At 42.7% G+C, this 19,516-nt stretch overlaps 1 protein-coding gene across 1 annotated transcript in view; it reads right to left on the bottom strand.

Annotated features, from left to right (window-relative positions):
- Positions 1-6,297: 6,297 nt before the first annotated feature.
- Positions 6,298-19,516, bottom strand: part of PHACTR3 (phosphatase and actin regulator 3) — a 110,057-nt gene continuing 96,838 nt past the window's right edge. Inside the window, exons 9-12 of the mRNA XM_086474660.1 lie at positions 13,417-13,472; positions 9,157-9,218; positions 8,149-8,289; positions 6,298-6,411 (exon numbers count right to left, since the gene is read on the bottom strand). Coding sequence (XP_086330786.1) covers positions 6,298-6,411; positions 8,149-8,289; positions 9,157-9,218; positions 13,417-13,472 — 373 coding nt within the window. The remainder of the gene's footprint in view (positions 6,412-8,148; positions 8,290-9,156; positions 9,219-13,416; positions 13,473-19,516) is intronic.

Genomic DNA, 19,516 nt, shown 5'->3' with positions numbered 1-19,516 from the left:
CTTAATTGGCTTTTAAATTAAACAAAAAACTACCTTGCATTTTGTAGTTCCTTAGCAACCTCTTTGTTGCCTTTTTTAGATTGCCATCCTGCACAGATATACTGTAAACTTTCCAGGCTCAGAACAATACTTTTAAAAATTTTCATTTAAGTTCTCTTAAAAATGGGAATTAAAAGCTCACAGTGCTCCAGAAGTGACAGATGTAGAGCGTTAACTCCCGGAGCGTGGGTGTCAGGGCTGGGCCGTGTTGCCACCTGCAGAGCTGCCTCCTTCTCATGGAGCTGACTCTGCATTAACGCTGCCGCCACCTCGGGGGCCTGAGCTCCCCCAGCGCTGCGCTGACCGAACCTCACAGCTTCAGGAGCGAGGCTGAAGAGGGGGCGCGCTTGACTGTAGCTGATGTTTGGGCCGCAGAGGTCTCGACGGAATATATCGGCCAGTTTGGGGGTAACAGCTGTCCGCAACCTCATTGCTTTGTAGCCCTGACTTTACGTTCCGTTACCTCTGAGTTTGTCCGTGGTTGACTTTAACTTCATCCACTTACGCACGTCCTTGTCACTTCTTCCATTACCCCCTCTACCCTCTGAACTCTTCTGGTTTTCCCCAGTTTCCTTTCTGCATTCCTAGTACTGCTCCTGTCATCAACAGAGACCTTTACCTACAGTAGTGTTCTGTAATTTTTTTTCTCCTACGTTACTGAAAGGGCTCAGTCTATAACTCTCAAACTCATCTTTATTTTCATTCTAGCGAGTTCTGAATGCAGATATTGTGCTATATTGCTGTTGATATTGTCTAATATTTTTTAAAAAGTCTAACAGACTGGCTTTCATCATTTCAAACTGTCGTCTGTTACTGACGTCTCATGTTGATTTGACTTCCTTCAAACCCTCCTGTCTTTTTTCCAAAATATTTATTCAGTAGAAGTTCCCTGCTGAACCTCACCGCTGTCTGCACCTTTGGTGATACTTAAGCAGTTTCTTTAACCACCCGACTTGTCTTTGTTGGCTTGCCCGTGCAGTCTGTCTGTCCCACAGGTACTTCATATATCTTTGATTTATACTTCATAATTTCTGAGAGTAACTGTTTCCTAAAGTTTACTTTCAGAGAGAAAAATGACATGATTTTAAAACTGAATTTTGAGGTAAAGTTAAGGTAGAAAGCCGCCAGAGGCGCTCAAAGAAAATGGGAACATCTATTGATTTCTAAATTACTTCTGTATCATTGGGTTAATGTTGTCTTTAATTTAAAGAAAAAAGAAAAGTCCAACTCACAGATTGTAGCCTGAACTTGGCACGCACCCAGCAACCTGCTGTCATTTCACAGTTTGCCTCAGTCAGAGCAGGGGGTGGGACCCAGTGGCCTTGGGAAAGGACCGAGGTTCTTACCAGCCACAACTAAACTATGGCTTTATGAAAAAGATTGCTTTTCTCCTTATTGAAAATACCATCTTTAAAAAACAGCTTCTTAGATCAGAAATGGTTGTGACAGATTTCTGCCCAATATGCGCTGAGAACGCAGAGTAATTGCTGTTCTTGGACTTCATTGAGGGGAAACGGTTTGTTGTAAACAGAAAGAGTTATAAATGAAATATATTTTGTATGAATTAATTATTAAAATACAAGGCTGTGTTGTCTCTGGAAATTGTTATATTGAAATTGCCGGTAAATAATTTGGCCCACTCATCCCATCTACTTAAGTGTACTTAATGCTTTTCTCATTTTTCTGAGCCTCTGATATTTGGGGGGTTTTTTTGAGCCTGTGATCACGGTCATCTCCACTAGATGGACCTCGTGAGACATTAACTTTTTAACTGGTCTAATTGAATTTCATCTGTACGTGAAACAGTATTTTTCTCTTAACTGCACAAGGTTTTAAGAAATGCACTGCGAAGCCCAAATTCTTTTCTTACGGTGAGTGCATGTGGGAAGAATAATACAACTGCTGTTCTTAGTGAGGGCGCACGATGAAATGGATACGAAATGTTACTGTCCGCCGGTCAGTCTTTACCTCACCCCGTGAACCTCTGACACCTTGGGGCAGGTAGAATCACATTTAACAGTGTAAAAACGGGAAGCGTGTCACAAGGGAGCGTTCACAAAGGCAACGTTCAGCGGCGGGAGGTTGCGCTTCTCTCTTTAGCTTGTGCCTGGGAAACCCCAGGGGCGGTTCAGAGCGGAGCCCTGGGTGCCGCGGTGGTGGTGGGAGCTGCGCAGGGCAGGGCTGTCGGGTTTTCCGTTGGGAAGACGCGGCACAAGCAGGACGGCCTCCCCAAGGCCCAGGGAACCCGCGCGGTCTCCAGACAAGGCGACGGGCTTGCCCGCCAGCCAGCTGACAGCGGTCACGGGTGGCGCTGAGGTCGTCCCAAATTTCTGTCCTTTCCCAGACGGAAGCAGGAAACAGGCTGGGATGATTGTGATGGAAGAACAGCGAGAACACCGGCATGAGGCGAAGCGTCTGGATGCGTAGCTATAGGGTGGTTAAGTCGCCTTAGTAATTCAGCTTGTAGGCGTTGTTTGAAATTTAAAAATCTGCTCTAAGTTACCCTTGAAATATTTTTCTTTTTATTGTATTTTCCAACATTGGTTTACTGTGTTTTATACAATATTTTTATTACTGGTGTAAGTATGCGTTGCTGCTAAATAGGAGTGTTACTCATATGGATTATCAGCCAAGTTTGTTGTTAACAGCGGGTCATCTACTGTTCTCAAACTAAAAATGGTTCTTCTGCTGAAAAAACGTCTCTCCTTTCTGTTTAGCCTTTTTCTATGTTATACCTGGGCTAGAATTATAATGTTGTTTAGAATTAATAGTATTTTATCGATAATAGAATTAAAATGATTGATGAATAACAGTATGTTGAAAGGCTAGTTATAATGTTACATATTTCTGTGAAAAGCCAGCAAGTTATAAAATTGCAATAAATAGGGAAAAAAAAAAAAAAAGAGTTTCTTTGGATCAAGTAAGTGGGTAATTCAAGTCTTCAACTGATAGTCCCATGAGTCAAACATGAGCAAGTTGTACAGAATGACAGCCAGCTCCAAGGAAGCCAGGGAGCTTCGTTAGTCCTGGGTGCCACATCTCCCATGATTCCTCAGCTCCTCCTAGCGCTGCCTTTCCTGACGGATGCTTTAGGTGCGGCACTGCACGTTCTTCCCCTCCCTTCCCGTTAGCTGGCCGGAGAGCAGCGCTCCCTTTGTGTTACTTCATCCCCACACGGAGCAGCAGAAGAGAAGCGAAAGTGAGTCTGTCCCCTGGTTGCGTTGATTCTTTCCCCGTCTCGCAGCAATTTATCCCTACAAACACTTTAACATACTCTATTTTCTTCTATTATTTTCACACTTCATGGAGTTAATCTCAACGAAGCTACACGGTCAAGAGCGCCTTTTTCAAGTTTTTAGCACTGAACAACTTCCTGCAAGGACGGCATTTAAACCTCTCGTCTTGTGAGCCCATGCCATTTTGTTGCGCTCTCCTCGGGCACGGTGTCCAGCTGTCAGCCTATGATTTTATTTTTCCTAAGTTTTTCCTTTTGTAGTATTTTGAGTAGAATTCTCAGATGCTTCTCGATGTCAAGCATTATTTGAATGTCTAGCTTTACATTTTTCTCAACCAGTTCTATTTGCTCTGTTATTAGCATTTAGTAACTTTTTTTTTTCTTCTTACTGTCAAGAAAGCATTACAATCATTTCTTTGCTAAACACCAAAGCACACGGTTACCTTTCTAGCCATGGTTGTCCAATTTGGTAATTGTGAATGACAATTAACGGTGAGCTGAATTGTCATTCTCTAGAGGGCCAGAGCCTCCGCTACTGTGGAATGACAATCACGATGCTGGTTAGGATCTGGACCAAGATGGCAAACGTTAGTTAAGGTCATCCTTTTGAAGCCTCTGTGTTGGTAAAGAAGCGATATGATCTGGTGCATAATAATTGTAATCTCTTCCCTTCCCAACTGGCCCTGGGGAAAAAAAGAGCTTTAGGAAACGTGTTCATTTCCTGCAATAAGTAGTCATTTAATTAAAGAACAAAAGTAACAGGAATCAAAAATGCTTGCAGCTGTGATTCTGTTAGACATTATATAAAAAAGAACGAAATTATAATACATTAAATTAGTTTTTAGAACATGAACTTAAGTGTTTTACAAACTAATTCGGGTAAGTTCAAAATGTCTTGTCAACATAATACTGAATGACTGTGTCATGTCCGTTTATGTCAGAGGCCTTGGAATGGTAACGCCTGTACATGCACAACATCTCCTTTTCCACGATAGACTGCAAAACAGTTTAAAACAAGCGTTAAAGGAGAGTGGTAGGTTCTTTCAGGTAGCTTTACTTCAGTCTTTTTCAGCAGATCGTCCCACTCCACAGGCCATCGCTCTTCTGACTTCAGAGTGAAGTACAGCTCTGGTGTTTCTTTCAGTACGTAAGTGCTGCAGAGGCTTCATCTGCAGAGTCCTTCTTTCACATAAACATCAAGGTATCCTGGACTGAACTTGAGGGAAAGACTCATGTATTCCCTGATGTGTGTTCAGCAGCGATATCAAAAAGTAAAGACGGATTCTTCTCAGAAGAAAATTTCTATGGCCTGTGAAATCTAGGAGAAATAAGAGGCGTTTTACAAAACACTTTGAAATTAAAAATATATCTATAATGTTTAAAAATTCCCTGTTAGATTAACAAAAACCTTTTCTTTAAAAGAACGTATTCATTCTGTTTAAATGAGCAGTCGCCAGATGTTTTCCATTTTAGAGGTGGTCTGTGGTGAGCAAAAGTTGGGAACAAGTGTTGGGACTTTTGGGTGCGTAAGGAAGGTGGGAGATCGAAGAGTGTTAGCGACTTTAAGTCCAGCTTTTCACCAGCACATTTCTACATGTATGCCATGACGTCGTGCAGTGTCAGCCCTCAGGGCCCAGTCTAACCAGTTTTCAGTTATTTGGGAGTGCAAGTGCAAACACAGGTGCGGGGTTGGTTTTGTCGGGTTTTTTCTTTTTGGAATTAAGCCACAGTTTGTTATTGGTAGAAATATTCTTTATTGTGCAGCGATCTTCTTGTTTTGTAAGAGTTAAGCAATGTTGAGCTGATGCTTCAGAAAATACGAGGACATACTGTTGGTTTAACGTTCGATAGTCTCAAGAGGCTGTCTGGAGTAAATATACTCTTGTTCTGTAGACTTGTTCTTTTGCCTGAGATATGTAATTAAAGTCCAAATCATTTGTAATGCCTTAGCACTAATTGCAAATTGTAAGCCTGTTTACTCCTAATATCCTGAAGAAATTTCAAAATTTATCATTATTATCTACTTAAATGCCCCGGGTACCTTCCATTAGAGAAGGTATATCTCACTTTCAGGCCTTAAACTGCAGCCATCCCATTTTTTTTCTTGTATTTCATTCTGTCACTGATGTCTTGCCATAAACCTCGAGTCTGAGTCCTGTAATGTGAAAAGGGCCCTAACAATTGCATGAACAGTCTAGAATTATATAAAAATGGCATTTAGAGCCACGTGCGTTGCAGATAGGACTCAAGTGTATTTGCCTAGACCACCTTTCCACTGACCAGCCCAAGCTCACTTGGGCTGAAATTCATTCCCAGTTCAGGAGGAAGCACGGCAATGGGGGCGCAGGCGCTGCCGAAGGGAGCCCCCAGAATGCCGGACTGCACACCTGGTTCCTTAGCAGCCGGCACACCTGAGGACGTTTACAGACACTGCAAGAGTACGTTGTGCTCCCAGCGACTCCGAAAATGGTGCTAAAAGCTGTTGGACTTGCTCGAGAGGCCTGACAGAAATGGTAGGAAGTTATGGATTGTTGTTTCAGTTTGTCTCAAACTAACGAGGCCTTTTTGCAGGTAGCAAGGGCGGTGGAACCAGCCTCTCTCTCATTTTTTTTCCCTGCTTAGGTTTGTAGGATTTTAAATTTCTTACCAGGGAAGCTGCAGTGTTTGTGATAATCAGGCTGCACGCTCAAGTATGTGTAATTCAAACCCCTTTATACAGTATATTAAGTTGTTCATCTACTTTAACAAATAATATTTTTTCTATGTTATACCCTACATTTCTTTTTTTTTTGGTCATAGTTTTTGAGTCTTTGGTGCAAAGTGCAAACTTCTGGAGAAGGTCTGGGGGCTTCTCAGTACGTGCTAATCAAAGCAGGAAAAAAAAATAATCAGAAAAGCCAGGTTCTGAACAGGAAGAGAAATGCTTCTGTTTTCTTTAAAAAAATAAAGCTTCCTTTATGTGTTTTTCTCCCACATCCAGCATGTAAGAGCCAAATCTACATCACGGCTCAAGCAGACTGTGTTTAGCAGGCAACGGAAATAAACAGCGGTAAAACTGACCTTGTCAAATGTTTGCTTGATGCATGTACCTCCATTTCATTACTTTTGTATTCATTTAGCTCTTTCCGAATTGCTGCCTAGGAATTGAAAACAGAAGAAAGTTGACAAATAATTTTGCATTTATACGCGTTGTGAAATACCGGACTTGCAGAGCAGAACAGGAATTTGTTCTAAAGCAGAAATAACAGGTCCTGGGTACAGCAAAGCACACTCTGCCCGCAGAGATGCTGACTACTTAGGTAGTATGGGTTGGTGATATGATACTTATTCATTACTGATTGCTGACAGGGTCACTTCTGTCTACAAGCAATTCTGACAGAAAAATAAAACTACATTGCTTATTGTCTCACATTTAGTCAGATTCCAGTTAAGGTTTATTAAAAATTAAGAGAAATTGATCAGCTGGTCGACTGACTTTTATGGAATTTCAACGTGTGTCAATAAAAATCAGGCTGTTTGCCTTATCACAACTTGCAAATACCAGTTCAGACTGTGTTGTCGCCTGTATCCGTGGGACCGCACAGTCATAAGTAAAGAAAAATGTTCTCTTTCGGTGCTTAATATGGTGGAATTCATGACTTAAAAGTGAGAGTGTTCTTTGATCTAAATGGCGACTGCGAGTGAACTGGAACATACTGGTGCTTTTGCAGATTCGTATCTATTTGGTACTTTGTAGTTTAGCTACCTAAAATTATGAGACTTGTACCCATGTTCATGTTTTATATCAGAGATTTGGCTTATTAAAAGAAAAATGAGGAAAAATTACGTATTTGTCTACTCTGAAAAAGAAGTTTTTCAGTCACAAATGCGGTGGTCAAACTCCTGACCCTGCATTCCTGACGTATGCCACCAGCATATGCAACTGAACTGTGTCACTTTCTTTTTAGCTCATAAACCTGTCTAGTTAACAATTTAAAAACAGTAAAACTAGCAGAAGCCTGATTTTCATATGTAGCCAGTAGATACAAGGAAAATACAAAATCTTTATTCCATTGATTAATATATAACAGCTTATTCACCATTCTAGTCAGCTCAGAACAGCTCCTGTAGTGGAAATACATTGATCCTTTCCTATATGAGTCCTCTAAAACTATGTGTTACCCTTTTTACTGGGGAGACACTGGAATGGAGAATGAAGTGTGTGATCTCCACATCTCAGAGCAAAGCGGTAAGTAACGGTCCTGTATTTGCCATTTTACCCAGTAATCACCTCAGCATCCCTACTCGTTCCGCTTGCTGCAGCCCTGAACCTTCAAAACTTACTCAGCAGCTGGAATCACACTGGACTATTCGTCCTACTACTCAGTCACCTGAATGTGGAAGTTAAATTAGGATGTAAATCGGCTGTGTGGCAGGGATGTGATGGAACAAAGATGAGTGTTTGTTTATGCTCGTGGAAATGTGGGACTCCTTGAGCAGTCATAGGAAACAGGAAAGGAAATAATTGCATGTTTAGAAACATCGTGGATGATATTTGCATGTTTGGGACACAACTTCCAGTCTGAGGATAATTGTTGTTTGTGTTGGATGGAAAGGTTTTTGGGTTGCAGCTCTGAAGCATTAAGAACGATTGTATCTACCTTTTTTTTTTTCTTATCAGTTGATGGGCTGGGGAAAAGCCTTCATAGTACGAAACAGGCATTTTTATAAATAGCACTTTTTATGACAGTATATGTTGGTCAGTGTGGTTTCAGCATAAAAAATAATGGTAACATTTACAGAGTTTAAATGTCCCACAGGTTAAATGTCTCTGCAGAATTTGATGTATCATTATAGCAGAAAGCAGTAATACATCATTTTAATTATGTCAGTACCTTATCTGCTGCTGATAGTCTTGTCCACGGTTTATCTGCCCGCCTGTCATAGTCCTGTGCTTTTGCCACTTCCACGTAATCACTGAATCGAATCAGGATTTTTCTGTCTCTTAGTTCATCAACTGTAGGTCTCTGGTTAAGCTGTATTAAATAGTTGTGTAAAATAAAAGCGGTGTAAATAACAAACGTATCAATAGAATGTGCAATACTTTCTGCTTCCCATCTTAGCCTAGCGTGCAGTTATGTATATGGAAAAAACCCCAACCTTTGGAATGTTCAGGGAAATACTCAGTCCTTCGGAGGATTGTTAGGAGAGTAACCATGGTTTAAATGGAGTTGTGGGCTACAGCACAGTGGCTTTGTAATGGACAAGAGAGGAAAATAGTTTAACCTGGATACTGATAGAATGCATTTACGATACATAAAGGAATCATAATGAATTTGTTATGATCTCTGTGTAATATCATGTGCCGTAGGGGTTTTCTACCGCAGGCAGCAGCAGATTGTGCAAGGTTATCAGGACTGGACCCACTGTTAGAATTTCAGTTTGGCTTTAACAAGTTATCAGCGTATTTGGCTTGTACTTCCAGTGGAGGTTCCTAGGAGCAGAACAAGAACAAGCTCTAGTTCTGATTCTGAGAACACCTTAAATGCCATGAGAAGTTTTACTGTGGGAGCACACCTGGTGCTCAGCAGGGAGTCAGCGCTGCCACTGATTGCTGCAAAGAATGAAGTGGTCCTTTTCTAGCGAAATGTGCAGTGTGCAAGCAAATACCCATTTTCCGATTTAAAGTTTATATGTAAATATTCTACTAAGCCTCACGTAGGTGAAATAAGGTGGATGTTTTTATAATTCTCATCACTAGATACCGCTATCTCAGACACTGCTGAGAAGGATGTATATTAAGGGAGGTTCTGTGTAATAATTAATGATGTCTATGACTGGTTGATGTTATATTAGCTTTGCTAAATTTCTAAAAACTAATAGAAGGTATTGCAAGATTTTACCTTTCTTGTCAGTCTCTGTTTGATTTCCCTTCTTTCCTCCTGTTCGGTTTGATCATTTCGTTCTGTGGAGAATATGAAAAAAAGATAACTTTCCTTATAAGGAGGATTGATATTTTCCAGGCAATAAAAATCAGAGCAAGAAAAACGAATAGCTGGTTCCTAGTTGTATGTTTTGTTAGTTCAGCACATCTGTCTGGTTCTGTAGCGGAACATGCGGTTACCTCTCTGTAAGGACAACGTACTGGTGCCAACAGCAGCTTTTCCTGCGCCCCGAACTCCAACCCCAAGGAGATTTAATAAAACAACAGCAGCCACACCAACCCTCCAATTATACTAAAGTTTCCTTCTTTCAGAAGGAAAACCAAAATATTCCATAGTTAATCATCACTTTTTATTCTCCATATTGCAGGAGCCATTCATTGCTGCTAGATGCTGAAAAGACTCATTGCAGCAGCTCCAGAGAACGTTCTCTCCTGTACGACCTTATTCTCAAGCTGCATCTTTAGATGGTCACACTGCCACCGTGGTTATCTTTGACTTGCATGCTTTTTTCTCTGATATTCAGGATATGCCACGGACATTAGAACCTCTTTTTCCTCACAGGGTTTTCTTTTGTAGCATTCCATTCTAACCTAAGCCAGCTTGCTTTTGTGTGTTGTGCCTATTAACATTCAAGCCATGATAACTCCTACACACTGGGTCTAAAAATAGACTAGAGTGCTGTAACACTGTGTGAAATATATCCTTTGCCTTGGGAAACGAGTTAATGGCGTTGCTATTTCTAGTACTAGCTGATACTAAATTAAGGCGTGAGCCTATGACCTGAACAAAGCTGAAAACCTAGAGAAAAATGTTTAACCATTCTGGGATTCTCTAGATACTGCTGTGAAGTTTATTACACCACTTACATTAGGTATTTCCAGCGTTAAAGCACACACGTGATTTTTAATATGCCTCAAGAAACCACTGGCACTGCAAATGACTTTCCGAAAGATATTTTTAGTAACGAAGTATTCTTCTCCCTCATTTTTATGCTCATTAGATTACACTGAAATGTCATCATAAGTATCTATATAAAATAACATAGGAGTGCATAGCTACAACTGGCTATAGTAGAAATGTAAATCAAATGAATCTAAAATGCTATAACATGCTATATTACAGTTCAGTGGCAAGGCACACAAATTTAAAAGAGAATAGGACAGCTAAAATTAGTGCTCTGTCGGGGATGAGCAGCTGTTTAAGTCTGGAATGTTTAAAAAGAGAACGGCTTTAAAAAGTAGAGTGTATTCTAAGATGCAGAGATACCTGCAAGAAGTTACGAATGTGCTTCATTCAGTTTTAATTCACCCCTTTTAGAGTAGATATTCCTTTCTATGTATTTTTATTAAGAGAATTTTCTGTGGGGTAGTGCCTTTTTAAGATATGACTGTGATATGCACCGAGAGAATTCCTAAAGAAAAATCACAAATGCACACCTCTGATCAAAAAATGCTGTTCCAAATATACTAAACACACATAGTGACCCATTTCTATGAGACATTCACTCAGGTTCAGTGCTTATTCCCAGCTCCAACAAAAGAAACAGATCTTTTAGAAAAAATAAAACAAGGCTGGATAGGCAATGCTAGCCAGGGCATTATAGAACTGAGGCGTTATTGCAGAGACAACCCAGAGAGGTTTTCCCCATCAGCGTCACTCTGCCTCCAGGCAGATCCCTTCCTGAGTGAGGGCTGGGGGTGTCAGTCTCAGCAGAGGCTCCCAGCCAGGGAGCGGCGCGTGCAGGACTGCGAGTCGTTGTGCTGCTCTCTGGGTTATTCCGGGAACTCTCCGCTGCCTGTGACACTACGATTCCTGTTCCTAAGACCAAACCAGGGACTGTTCAGTGGTTTAAGAGACGCTGCCTTCTTGGACGTGAAGGTCAGCTTTCTGTTGAACCCAGGAAGAACAAGTGTGAACACCTGAGTGATGATTTTAGTTCCTATGCTTTTCGGGCTGTGTTTCTATAGCTAAAGGACATAGAAGAGCAACAAAATTGTAAGAAAGCATTGGCTTTAAGTTTGCTTTGTAAGTATTACTTTTATCTCGGAATCATCTCCCCAAGGGAGATAAGAAATCACTTTTTTTAATCTTACCGAGATTTGCTTTAAAATAATGTGGTAGTTGCACTTAGGCACTTGCTTCTCATTTTGACAGGGTTGTGCAAATGTGAATTATTAGTCCTTAAACCAGGTTTGGGGTAGGGTTGCTCCTGTTAGCCGTATGCATTATGAACCTCCGAGGTGTCAGGAAACTTAAGACACAACTGTACAAAGCCCTACAGCCTGGAGGAGGCTGTGGTGGTTTCACTGAAGGGCACAGATCCTGCTGCAGCTTTCCGTGTCAGACCTGATCCAGGTGTTTTTAAGGTCCGTAACAAGAATGTGGATATCCCTATTAACAAAAGGAGACTCTACTAATTTCCAGATCCACTCAAAACTGAGACTAGAGCTGTTGCATCTGTCCAGCCTTTCAAGATCACAACTGACACAGCGAAGTGTGACCTTAGGTCTTCACAAGATACCTAGCTGCTGCTAGAAATGAAGAGGTAAATAAAATAGAAGTGGTTCTGATCTCAGGTGAACCTGGACAGAGCCTGAGCAACTGAACTGATGTCAATAAATTTGCTCCATGCTGGGAGCTCTTTAAATAAGATACAAAACTAGACCAGTATGTTTACTGGTGTTCAGGAAATATCTTTAATTCTGCTTTATCTTCTTTCTGCTTTATCTCTCTCTAAGCTCATTATATGAATGTATTCAAACTTTTTTATTATTAAAGCTGGTCAGTTTAACCCAGATTAAGGATGTAACCAGCACACTTCAAAAAGTAAACATAAAAGAACAGATTTTTTCGGTAGAGATCAGCTCTTCCTTAGCCAGGAAAAAACCCAAACAAACAGATTTTCAGAGCTCTGAGGTACCGACTCTTGAAAATCTGGCCCCACATTGTTTCAGTATCTTGGGTTATTGCTGTTTCTTGTCTCTTGTGGTAGGTATCAGGTGAAGTGAGGCCACGTCCATCCATTCATGTTGTCAAAGAGTGCATCCTTTTTCCCTTCTAGCTACGCACGTGTTGCATACATCTAATTTTACTGAGAGTGATGCATGCATTGGAACAGTGCTGAAAATAGCGATAAATGGAAGTTGACTGTGGAATTCCTTTGTGTTAAAACTGAAGTGAGATCCCCAATAACTTCAATGGCAAGAGCATAAAGCTTTTTTCTATGAAATACTAAGAAAGTTCTGAGACATTAAATTTTAGGTTACAAAATGTAGGTAACTTTTTTCCTAGCAAATTATAATCACATCAATAATTAAATATTAATTAAATAGCATAGGCAGCATTGCTTGTATGACATAAACTTATGTAGCTTTGTGTTAGATGCTTGTTTAATGAGAAACAAACTATTGTTCACATCATTCTGGTTTTTGACTTTACACGCTAAATAGACCAGGAAAATAACAGAGCTGATGCACTTTTCCTTCAGGCAGGTGGCCTCCCCCTTTCTCCTGTCTGAGACACATAACGGATCCAATTTCAGAGCTCTCCCTCACCTTCCCCTAACTTAGAGGATTCTAAGAGCACTTGGAAGGAAAGGGATTATGTTCATCCCTTGTTCGATCCCTGGGTCAGAACGCCAGTCTTTAGGGAAGAGTTGCAAGTTTCTGCCTTGTGTATCTTTGAGAGATGTTGAGAACATTCCCCTGTGGCAGCATCTATAACAGCCCTGGAACTGTCCCTCTAATGACTCTGTATCTCAGAATGATCTTTCTGTGACTGACTTGTCTTTGGGAAGGTCTCTAATGGTATGAACAAATGTGCTTGCTGGGAGAACCACACCTCTGCCGGGATGCTTTCTCCATTCTGCTTTAGTGTACGGTTGGCCGTGACAGTCCACGCCTTGAAAAATGTCAGTCCAGTTCTCATGGCACTGTGTGACACTGAGATTGTATTCCCTACTTAGACATCTATAACAGTGTAATCACAATGAAAGTTATTTGAAAGCCTAAATTTGAACAATTCATTCTTTTCTGTACTAAATTACATGCCTTTATCAAGTTGTAAATTCTGATTCCTGCATGTTTGAAACCCAGGACAGGTGAAAAATTAGAACTTTTAGGTACAGAAAATAGTCCCAGTGAATGAATTTGTCTTTAAAAATAATATGTTCTAGTTTCAACAAACACATATAAAATACTTCAGGAAAAAAATACTCACGTTTAAGTATATTTCTTCTTTCTAGCTCCTCAACAGCAGGTCTTTGGCTGAGTCGCCTGCGGAAAAACACCAAAATCACATTTTGTACCATGCCTGTTCTTTGGAAAGTCCGTAGTATTCTGAGTACAGGTTGCTGTTTTCCTCAGGGAGGGGACTACACAATCCCTCTCCAGGACTCAGGAAGAAAAAAAAAATACAAAAATCCAGGCACCAGAATGCTTTCTTGTATTATTTTTCCTAAATGTCAGCAATGCAGGTAGAAGTTCTCCTCTAGTTTGCTCTGCTGTCAGTGAAATGCTTCCTCAGAAGGTGCATCCTTTTCACCATACTTTCCAGACAGTCAGTTGGAACCAGTGCTCTCCAACGATTAAATTCAGTCTTGAGGGGGTGTTTAAGGTGGTTATCGAATGAGTTTCACAGTGATCTTCTGTAGCTATCGCTTTTAATCTTACATAGCAGGAGGCTTCCTTTTTTCTAGTAACACCAGTGGTGCATCCTGACAAAACACAGACTTGCCAGAAATAAAGCTTTCCTGTGGTTTCCCGACTACACATCTAACAGACCAATCCAGCAGCTCCCCTCCTGCCTGCTGAATAAAATTCGTGTGCTGCTCACAGCCTCATGCTGTCTGAACAGAGTGTCTTATGCAGTTTCACCTCCCCTTTTCAGTAGTGCTGCTTCAGGATTGAGTCTTCAAATCATATGATCAGTGCCGTAGCGATTTTATTCTGCATACTAAATGAGACTTCCCCACGAGACACTGCTAATATCTGCAGAGAATCTCAGGTAACCAAACCCCTCCCCTAGGCAGACACACACACATGCTGCATTTGCTAGCTTTCAAGTAGTAATCCAGCAAGCAGATCAGAAAGAGTTTATGATGCTTTCTGGCCTGCGTTCTGGCAACGTTAAGGATTCTCATCGTCTCCTCTCCAGCAGATGTTGCCAAGCCAGAGATAAAGTTACAGAGACAAAGAAATACTCAGAGCAGGGACCACACTGCAAACTGCTGCTGCACTAGTTATCCTGCTACTGTGTATGGGAAATAAAGGAATGATTATAAAGTGATGCTATAACAAGATCTACATTTTATCAAATATACAAGAGATGAAAAAATGAAGTAACTGTTAACAGACTGCAACAGAACCGGTAAAGTACCTGACTCTAATTTCTCCTTGTTTTCTAAGCCTTACCAAATACACCTTCAAAATCAGCTCTGTGTGTGTATGTTATCAGACCAACAGCCCAAAATATGAATGCAACTCCTTATCCTTTCTTAATTAATTTCCCTGAAATCACTGGGAAAGCGCTCATCTTTGGCAACAGAAAGACGTCACAACTGCTATACCAGATTCACACCAACAGAAAACTTAGATGGGGAGCTCTTGGGCTTAGAAACACCTACAGCCTAACTCTCATTCTTCCTACCTAACATTTTGGTCTCTGGATTTCCCTTCTGGAGTAGTGAGTCAGATACTCCAGCAGCAGAAGTTGCAATAATCCAGACTGAAAGAGGAATGATGCTGAAATGCCCTACTAAAGGCTTTAAACATGTATTTTTAATTCCTGTTACCCTTGGACTCCTCCCTCATTTCCCTGCATGTCTCAGAAATGGTACAACTCTGGCTAGGTTTTGTTTGAAAGAGATTAATGTGCATTTTACATTATAAATCAGGGAAAAGTGACTTAGAGAGCTTATCAGCAAATGAAAGGTCCACCCGACCTGCAGCTCACATGCCTTTCTCTCAAGCCGTTCTTAATTACAGCCCTTCCATGTGAGATTTATAGATTCTCCCAGAATCTGTACATTAGATTTCAGAGGCCACTTTTAAACGGGGGGATTAACAGCCTTACAGAAATGATTAAAGCAGTATGAGAACGCTTATGTATGTGAATGCTCTGTATATATCTTTTTCAATATATATAGAGAGAGTTACAATATGTATGATGGTTACTCATTTAAAACCCTGTTTCCCTTTCGGCTTTGATAAATGCATGGTAGATGCCCAGAGACAACAACATATTTCTGTGCATGCCCTCAGCTTTACCCACAACAGGAGGAAAAGGTGCAGGTATACACAGGCATATATATGCATGATAGGGCATTGCATTTTTTTTTCCTGAGTTTTTCAGAGATACAGACCACGCTTCCAAGCTTTTTGTCATAATCACGAAACTAGATGTGGAATTTTCTTCAAAATAAAATTCTAACAGAATTTCAGGAAGCTGGAGATAGAGTAAAAATACCAAATACAGGGAGAGTCATGATCAAACAAGGAGAACCGGCAGCACTACTGCCATCGTTGCTACCAAGGCGTAGGGACGTTTTATTTCTAATTTTTTTTCTGTTCAGGAGAAGCCTCTCTCTGCCCACAAACCCCTTTCGTTCGCTCTCTCCACTGTGAGACCTGCGCTGCATGGTGGCCGGGCTCTGGGTGGAGGGGAAACGGTGCAAGTCAGTGAAGGTGAAGGACTCCAGATGCCTCCACCATGGGCTGCTGATGGTAGCGAGGGGAGGCAGCTGCGAGCACGGGCCAGCGAGGGCCGAGGGGGCCCCGCGTCTTCGCTAAGCTGTGCTGGAGGAAATCAGGGTGCGAGAGGCCCTTTCTGCAGGAGGGACTTTTCTACGTCTGGAGAGGAGCGTGCCTTCCTGCAGAGCGCACAGCCTGGCCTGGTCACCCGCCATCGCAAGAAACTAGTTGCTGCTGTGGGTATTTATTGCTGCTGTGGGTATTTACCGCCGAGCAGAGCCCGTCCTGCCTGACCTGCTTCAGCTGCTTTGGGAGGATGGCGGAGGGTGCTTCATTCCCCCCACCAGGGGTCTGAGCAGCCCCAGATGGACTTTGTCTCCTCAGAAGGGGACTCACAGTCCCCTTTGATGCCGTCGACTTCCCGCAAAACTCACCTGCAGCCAGACCCGGAGCGAGAGAAAGGCAAACGCGTTTCTGAGGGCTCCTGCCACGTCAGCAGCTCAGCGCAGCGCAGGGGAAACTGCAGTTACCCCTGTCAAAAATGCACATCCCTCTTGAAAGGAGCTTTTATGAAAGAAACTGTTTCAGATGAGTTTGTGCCTCCGCTTGGGTGAGCTGTTCTCAGGGCACTGCATGTTCTCCTGAGCAACAAGTGCTCCATTTTGGATATTTCCTATTTTTCTCTGAAGCTGTTAAAATACGAAATCCTGCCTCTGACAGAACCAGAAAACACCCTCTGTGTGTTGAGCTCGCAGCGTTTCCTCAGGAGTTGGCCAGCCAGCCCTGCGGAGAGGCAGCACGGTGGCCTCAGAAATGCCGCCATGCCTCAGGGAAACGTGGCCTGGGGAAATGGCGGGCAGCTGCCCTCACAGCGCTGTCGGGAAGCGCAGGCCAGGGAGCGGGGACCGAGAGGCTGAGGCTCTAGAGAGGGGCTGCTCAGATCCCTACGTTTAAAGGAAACAAGCTCCAGCTGAATAACGATTATCAGCAGACTGCATCACAGCAGGGGCACCCCTGTGTGATCCCAGAGGACGAAGCAGGTGCCTGCCATGAAGAAGCCTTTGTGAAAGCTAAAAGCTGAATCCTCAGTGGACTGTGGATGAAGAGTCCTGGCTCATTTCTCATGGGTTCAGCAAAATCCCCACACCTGAGTGTGCGTGGTTGCTGGGCTTCACCCTGGGGTCAGCCAGCACCCAGCCTGGGGGCCATGCTGCTCTGCTTGTAGGAGATATTTGAAGATCTAAGGTAGGCATGAGGCTCCGGTACTGTTTGGTATCTATTTCTTGCTTTTGGGAAAAGCATCCAATTGATGTTGTTGTGTTCTTGGGTGATATCAAATCTAGGTTTGGGTATTTTTATACTATCAGCTGAAGGCAGGAGTGTTCCCTCTAAGCACTTCTGCAGGGCCAGCCGTTTTTGGAAGGGTCTTGAAACTTTCTTGAAAATTCTCAAGTAACTCTCAGGCAAGTCCTCTCTCTGTCCAGATGCCCCATGGCATAAATGCACGGACTGTCATTGATATTGCCATGGCCTCGTGTTGAGTATCCACCACAGGAATTTGCTCCACCATTAGCTTAAACCAAGGGATGCCAAGAGCAGAAGTAAGAGGAGCTGAACTGGCGGTGCCTCAGTCGAGGTGACTGCAGCTGCTTCAGGGAAACTGAGCAGAACTGGAGGCACCAATTTCACTTCCCTGTAAATTATGCTTTCATATAGTTCAGATAGATTTTGCTGTACATGTGCCGGTGGTGCTCCAATCTTGGATAAAGACCAAAATCTGACTATTTTCTCATAATGCTAAAGCAGTCACAAGGAGCGGGGGGGGGGGGGGGGGCAAAAATACAAAACAATACATGGACAACTATTTCTTCAGTTCAGAAAAATAACAAAGTTTTTGTGTTATTGTTGTTCTGTGACAAGTGAGTATAAACCTTCAGGCATTGGGTGTTCTTCAGCTGTTTGAAGTTTGGGTAGCATTCTAGCAGTATTTTCAGGTTACCTTTAGAATTTTTTCCCCAGTAATTTGGGCTCAGAAAGATAACTGCATAAATTTATATATTGCCATCTTTCAGAAACCAAAGACTTTGCCTGCTCCCATGTCCTCTGCAGCATTACTCCGGAGGGTGAGAGGAGCAGGTCATTGCAGGTTAGCTCAGTCACTTGTGGTTCGCCCCGAGAACACCCGGCAGGTACAGCCATGTGCGCTCTTGGTCTCAAAGTACCTCGAGTGCAGAGAGGCTGCACGTGGCCTCAAGACACTTGTTTTCTCCATGCAATGTGCACATGGGAATCCTGTGATGTTCACAGGTGCTCCATGCTGGCTCTGAGAGGGGCAATAAATCTATGTCTGTCTGGCTGTTTCCCTTGACGTACATGTGCGGTGTATAATTGGCTGCCCAGGGAGATAATGAATACTGCCCCTACCAGCCCGATGGGTGGGGATGTCTCTGTCGGCCGGTCTGGTGGATGAGCTGCAGCCCTCTGCCACAAGAGTCCGGTTTGAGGTCCTGCTAACTCACATGTTCGATACATGCACAAGTGCAGGTGCTGCAGTTGGCTTCAAGGGGAAAACTGCTAATTGCTCATCCCCTCTGGAGCAAAGTCACATGTTCATGAGCCCAATGACTCAAATGTGCCTGTGGCTGCTGCTGATCGATAGATCAATATTTACTTCACACACTCAGATTGCCTCCTTCATGTTCAAGGGAATTAAATGTCTTGGGACCAGCATTTCACCAAGGTTGGTAGTGTTGGACTGTTACAGGTGACTCTGAATCCCCAGCAGTCTGAGGATTTGCATGTCACTTGGATCCCAGGGTCTGCTATCAGATGGGCAATGCATCAATATGTCCTACAAGCAGGAGACACTGCCAAGTTCTCTGTCATAGTTAACCTTAGCAGTGTCTGCTTTGTCCGTTATGGGAACTCCATCTCGGCAAAGCCACAGCAAGCTGTGGGCACAGAACAGCTGATGAGAGACAAATCTGGAACAGGCACAGCCGGCCTGTATGCATACAGGGCTGTGCTGACTTCCACACCTCAGGCAGTCCTTGCTTTCTAGCTTCTCTTCCTAGTCTGTAGTCTCACCTGCCTGGCAGAACCTAGTAAGTGTTCAGCAGAATCCAGTGCAAAAAAGCTCACATTCTTGGTTTGTGGGGTTTCTCATCTGTCATCAAAATGTGTTCCTTTGTTTCCCAAATATATTTTTTGCATAGAGTCTGTTGCACATTATCTGTATGTATGATTGTCATAAAACTGGATTCTTTCAGATTTGTAGCTGAAGCTGAAAGACATACTTTGGAATCCTGTTTCTGCTCTTAGTTAGATCCATGTGATTCTGATAATCTTCTACAAAGGAAGGGGTAGACTGGGTAGACTTGGACACGTGCATGTGCCTGCGGACTCTGGACTGACAAGGGAGCAATCAATCCCGTCCTTCAGTGAGTGAGCTGTAGCCAGAAGCAATTGCATCGATTGTCTCTTGTGACAGGTAGTTCTGCAGATAGAGCTGGGAAGGGGGGAGGATCCTTCTCACAGGAGAGCTCCAGCCCTGGCAAAGGGAGGAGAAATGGGAGTGCCTTGCGCTTGTTCCTCGTAAAGCAGCTTGTGTTTGCTGCCCATCAGGAGGC

This window comes from Leptosomus discolor, chromosome 17 (genome assembly GCF_034619465.1).
Source record: "Leptosomus discolor isolate bLepDis1 chromosome 17, bLepDis1.hap2, whole genome shotgun sequence".
NCBI lineage: Eukaryota > Metazoa > Chordata > Aves > Leptosomiformes > Leptosomidae > Leptosomus > Leptosomus discolor.
The sequence above is the reverse complement of the archived record's forward strand: the minus strand, read 5'-3'. Positions and strand labels throughout refer to the sequence as shown.